The 6,145-nt window shown below is 41.6% G+C and overlaps 1 protein-coding gene across 1 annotated transcript; it reads left to right on the plus strand.

Moving 5' to 3' along the window:
* The first annotated feature begins 208 nt into the window (after nt 1-208).
* On the plus strand, nt 209-3,071 carry LOC149934905 (uncharacterized). Its single transcript, XM_090153476.1, has 5 exons — nt 209-514; nt 578-1,091; nt 1,728-1,876; nt 1,947-2,648; nt 2,727-3,071. Exons 1-5 carry the CDS (start codon nt 209-211, stop codon nt 3,069-3,071), a joined length of 2,016 nt encoding a protein of 671 aa, XP_090009602.1.
* The last annotated feature ends 3,074 nt before the right edge of the window (nt 3,072-6,145 follow it).

The raw sequence follows: 6,145 nt of genomic DNA on the forward strand, positions 1-6,145 counted from the left end.
GCGAAAATTTTGGGAAAATTTGTAGTCAGATCGAAAGTTCCTAAAGCCGTCGGCCGAGAGACCCAGCTTGAGCGACACTCATAGCAGTCGTAGCCAACGCCCTACCCAGAAACCGCTATCAAGTGCCGGCGCTCTAACCGTAAGAAATACGCCACGTCCCTGCCTGTTTTGCGACGCCAGCGATCATTTAACCTCTATTTGCGACAAAATGTCCCTAGAGGATATAAAGAATGTCCTTATCAAGAAGAGGCGCTGCTTCGTATGCCTGCGCGAAGGTCATCAGTCCAGAGACTTCCATCCTAGATCCATGAACTGCAGAAAGTGCGGTCGTCAGCATCATCATCCGATCTGCGAGACGCCTCCAGATCCGGAGCAGATAAATACGGACGACACTGGCTCGACTAGTTTAAGGGTAGTGGCTAGCGCGGCCGGCGTTAAGGCTAATACTGGTACCATATTACTACAGACAGCAGTAGCGGATGCTCAGAGCTCCAAAGCCGGTAAAGCTCTTCAAGTACGTTGTCTGCTAGACACGGGAAGCCACGTGACATTTGCAAAATAAAATATATCTCAACAGCTTGGCCTACAAACAATGAACGAAGAAACGCTCGACCTACACAGTTTCGGTTCTCCCAATGCGGTACGAACCAAGAAAAAGAAGATACTCCTCACTCTAAGGAGTCGCCACGACCCCTATCAGAAGGTTACTTTAGAGGCATACGAGATTCCGGAGATATGTGTATCAGTATTCGCAGTTCCAAGCGCGGAACTCGCGCAACAGTTCAAGGATAGAAAGCTGGTGATGGCAGACGCTTTATGTATTGAAAATAAGCGAAGTAACTCGTCCACTATCGATGTTCTCATTGGTGCAGATTATATCGGAGCCGTTTTGTCAGAAAATCGAAAAATAGAACGCTTCGGTCCAACACTAATTGGATTCGAAACAATTTTCGGGTATACATTAAAAGGAATAAACACAGTCGCGATAATGCGAGTCTCAGTATGCGTCGTCCACCAAGAAGAAGAGGTGTCAAACCAGCTTCAGAGGTTTTGGAATATCGTTAAAGACTCAAACGAAGATTCTACCACCGGTAACAAGATTATTCAAGACAACTTACAATGATGGGCGATATACCGTTGCGCTATCCTGGAAGTCTACCTCCTCAGAACTTGGCGACAACTATAAGGTCGCCTCCATTCGCACGCAGAACTTCATCCAGCGGCTTAGAAAGAACCCCACTCTACTCCAAGAATACAACTTAATAATCAAGGAACAGCTTGAATCTGGGATCGTCGAGACAGTCAAGCCGGAAGTTTAAGTCCTCCAGCCCCGTCTATTATCTGCCTCACCGAGCAGTAGTGCCGGAAGCGAGCGAAACCACACGAACACGTATCGTATACGACGCATCCGCGCACGCCGAGGGAATTCCATCGCTAAACGAATGTCTGGAGGTAGGACCCAATTTAAATCCAGAATTATACGACGTCCTCGTTAGATTCAGAGAAAACAAAGTCGCGTTCACGGGAGACATCGCCAAAGCGTTTCTCCAAATCCAAATAAGAGAAGAGGACAGAGACGCACTTCGTTTTCTCCAGCCAGCGGCAGCTTTCAAGATTACCGCTTCAAGCTTGTTTTCCACTGGCGCGCGCAACGACGCGTTTCTCAGCTTTGAAACGTGCAGACGTTTTTACGCGCGTAAAGAAAATAACATTATGACGCGCGCTAGTGGAAAACAAGCTTTACGCGCGTTCCTTTCGGCGTTACGTCATCAACATTTCTCCTCGCAGCAAAAATACGTTTCAAAGCAAAAAATTCCAAACGACCAAACCAGAAGCCAGCAGAGTACTCGCAGACTCGACGTACGTTGATGATGTGGTATCTGGAGCTAGTGACGAAAGGAAGGCGTATCAGTTGATCAAAGACAGTAGCGAAATAATGAACTCAGCCGGAATGCAGCTGCGAAAGTGGAAATGCAAGGCACCAGACCTTCAGCGTCTCCTCGAGGGTACTGCAATCAGTTTCCCGCATCTTCGACTCATTGGGGCTCATCACGCCATTCACCGTCCGTGGGAAAATGTTATTCCAACAACTGTGGAAAGTAAATGGCCTCACGTGGGACAAAGAATTACACGAAGATTTATCGAAATCTTTCAACGCTTGGTGTACGGAATTGAAGGACTTAAATAAAATAAAAGTTCCACGCTACTACTTCAAAGGAAAGACTGAAGATAATAACTCCATCCTCGAAATGCACTGTTTCACAGACGCAAGCCCACGCGCCTATGGGGCCGTGGCCTACTTTCGGTTCCAGAATATAGATGGGGAGATAACTACTAGCTTTATTACCTCGAAATCCCGAGTAGCACCAGTGAAGACCTTAACCATTCCACGTCTTGAGTTAATGGGAGCATTGTTGGGTGCTGGACTCGTCAAACATTTGTACGATACATTAAGGACTAAACCGAGTCAAATCTTCATGTGGACAGATTCAAGAATAACACTGGGCTGGATACAAGGTCCCGCTGATAAATGGAAGACCTTTGTTCAGAACAGAGTAAGGGAGATCCAAAACATATCCAATCCTTCCAATTGGTATCATTGTAAAGGCGTTGAAAATCCCGCCAACCTTCCTACCAGCGGGCAGAAGGTACTTGACCTAGCCGACAACAAGCTTTGGTGGGAAGGGTGACCCTTCCTCAGAAATAAACTAAAATCGGAACTTCAGCCACATACAGTTGAAAACGCCGAGATGGAAAACGCCGCGGACGAGATGCGTAAAGCCACACTCATAGTCGTGAAAGCTTCAGAAGCAGTGGCTCCTTTACCAGTGAAACTATTCAGTTCATTAAAAAGACTCTACCGAATCACCACTCTTATAATTAGATTTGCGCACAACTCGATGAATCCAAACAACAAGAGATCTGGCCATATAAAAGCCGAAGAGATTCGCGAAGACGAAATCGTATGGTTAAAGCCAGCCCAACTAGAAAGTCTCCTCCTGGAAGTCAACAATCTGAAGACCGTTAAAAAAATCCTCTGCTTGGAGGCAGGCTGCAGAAAAGTGACTTAATTGTACGCGCCGCCCACGATCGAGTCATGCATGAAGGTTACAGAAGGCCAATGAATATCAGGCGCATTAATAATTAATTAATTAAATAGCATTACATTATATTGTCTGCTATGCTCACTTCTTTCACTTGAGATCTTATTCATTGATTCCTGTATTTTTGTATCAATAGTAGTAATTATTTCACGATCCATCGCTGTGACCGTATCACGAATTAGATTCTCCAGATCATCTGGCACTGTGGAATTCTTTATTTGTGTACGCAAAGCTACAATCGAAGACTCCATTTCCTGAACGTGTACGAATATACTATTCTGGAACGAAGTAGTGACATTTGCAAGTTTGGCACACCCTGAATCCATTTTCATTAAGCTGTTAGTAACATATACATGTTTTGTTTGCACGGTGTTTCTCAAGTCCAATAAATCACCCCCTTGACTATCCAAATTATCAGAGAGTAGACCAAATATCATTGTGGTCATCTAATGTCACTCGTTGCTCCTCAACATCACTTTGATAATTTGCAACATCTTTTTTATAGGTGTCAAGGGAATTAGCGAGTACAGACATTGTCCCTGACGGATTTGCTATTGTGGCTTCTCGAGAGTCAATAGTAGTTTTAAGTTCAGAAACAGTTTCTACCAGCTCACCCTGTTGTTATGAAAGGTCTGAGAACTGGCGCTGAAGTTGCGAGAGAGAAAAGGTTAGGCTGGTAATGAGAAACTTACGTTCCGAAATCAAAATATATTTGGCAACGAAGCACTACGAAAATATTCGAGATGCCCTCGCTGTCGAGCGCCTAGCTAGTCATCAAAGGAGAAATACAAATGGCCAAGCTAAAAACAATGCCCAGAATAATCTAAATGGCCAAATAATAGTATTCACCCCAATCGTAATCAGAGTAATTCCAACTTTCACCCTCAAACTAATAATCGGCCACATAATAATAGTGCTCCGCATGGCTCCGGCTCCAGCTCCGGTTCCAGCTCCGACTTAAACCCTATCGGCTACAGTAAGCTCCGCCTTTAGTTCCGGTGAAGGTCGGAGCCGGATCTGGAGCCGCGGCTCCGGCTCCAAGTGTTTTAAACCGGCTCCAATACTTTTATGGTAATTTCTTATGTCTAAGCTTTGGGAGCGTCCATAAATTACGTGATGCGTTTAGGGGAGGGAGGGGATCGAGCTGAATCTCACCCAATCTCACGTGGAGGAGAGGGGGGTTTCGGCAAATGTCACGTAATTTTTTTTTGCAAGAAACAGTGTAAAATTGAGATAAAACTGGGTTAAATTAAGTAATTCAACCCTTGCACACCTTCATCAGCATGCCCCTTGACCTCTATTGCCCAAGTGTACTTGGTGATCAGAAAATGAGATGCTGCAGTACATGCGGTATCTACTTTTCATCCATAACAAGAGCTGCAGAGCACCACCTGCACCAGCACGCAAAGTGTGACCTTCACGGATTGTCACACGCCGAGTAACTGAGCTTCTGTGTGCAAGCGACAACGGTTTAAAGTGGCTAAATCAGAGCGAGGTTGAAGGAGCAGATGATTTTACTGAAAATCACATGGACATGTTGGTTCCAGTAGTCACTCTTGAGACCACACATGAGTCCCCGTGGACTGAATTAGAATGAATATTTTTTTATGAATTTTAGTAGTTCCTTAATACTTAAAATTTAAGTATTGTAATGTTCGATTTTCTCACTGTGATTCTAGACTACGTTTTGTCTAAAATACTAGTCTTAACTAGTCTTATATGTAAATAACTAAGCAAATTATGTTTTTTTTTTCAATAAATCCAACGCAATCAAACACAGATTAACGTATTTACACTAAAAATACGTTTTTGGAAAATCTTACGTGATATTAGGAGGGAGGGAGGGAGCGAGCCAAATCTCACGACATCTCACCAAGGGGGGAGGGGGGGGGTGGAAAAATCACCAAAATCGCCTCACGTATTTAATGGGCGCTCCCTTTTTGTTATGAATTTACGAGTCCTAGCAGTAGCAGACTCCACTGATAATTGGTAAATACTAATTATTTAAGTCCTAGCAGTAGTACACTCCACTAGTAACTTTGTTTTCTATCTTGTGTAAAAATAAAATAAAATATTATTATTAGTATTGATGAATGATGATGTTGTGAAGTTTATTTAACGCTTTGATTAGCTTTTGAAACACAATAGTGTATTCTTTCACAGAAAGATAGTGGAATCTTTATAAAGGGCCAACATGCTTCTCCATAGACTTTGAAAGCACTATTTATGCTATCAAAAACGTAAGCTTTTTTTCCACTTTTAAATTTTAAGCGATTTTCATGCCCAAGATTCAGTATTAGGGAAGCTAGCGATAGCTTTAGGGGTTTGTTATTACTGTCAACTTAAAATATAAAACACTTCATAATCGCAAAAAAATACATGGTTTACTCGACAGTAGGTAAAAGCCTACCTATGGCTTTGCTTTATTGAAACATTTTTGACATGACGGCTTTACTTATCGGCTGGGAAGTTCATGAGCAACCCTGTTCCAAAATTTTAAAATTAAAGTTTTGGTCGGTGCCGCCTTAAAAGTTTTAAATCTTTTCAGTGTTAATAAACGTATTATTTTCAAATAAATTTGGTTGTGGTGCATTTAATTATGCATAAATAATTATTTAAAAAAAATAAAATAACAATAATCTTGTTTAAAATAATTGTAATCAACATTTAAAAACTTAAGCCTTTGCACCCCTGTACTTATACGGTAATAGCTAAATTATACAATTTTCATATATAATCATTAATGTAAGCTATCACATAGTAATAACTATTATTACTAAACAATTTTATTAAAGTTAATGGTTTATTTGGTTGAGCTGCTTTTAATAATGTGAACATTGTATATTAAAGAGATAGTGCCACTGCCAACTCAGATTAATTTAAAAATTTGTTCTTGGGCTTACACGTTATGATAGATTTTTAAGTCCTGAATCAGAATATATATACATATTAGCACTTTCAATTAGAATTTAGTTTTATATTTTAATGTAAAATAATGGTATTTCAATAGCCGCGGAAAACTTCACAGATTGTTGACGTCA

Source organism: Leiobunum rupestre, chromosome 7, assembly GCF_980474605.1.
Source record: "Leiobunum rupestre chromosome 7, qqLeiRupe1.1.hap1, whole genome shotgun sequence".
In the NCBI taxonomy this organism is placed as follows: domain Eukaryota; kingdom Metazoa; phylum Arthropoda; class Arachnida; order Opiliones; family Sclerosomatidae; genus Leiobunum; species Leiobunum rupestre.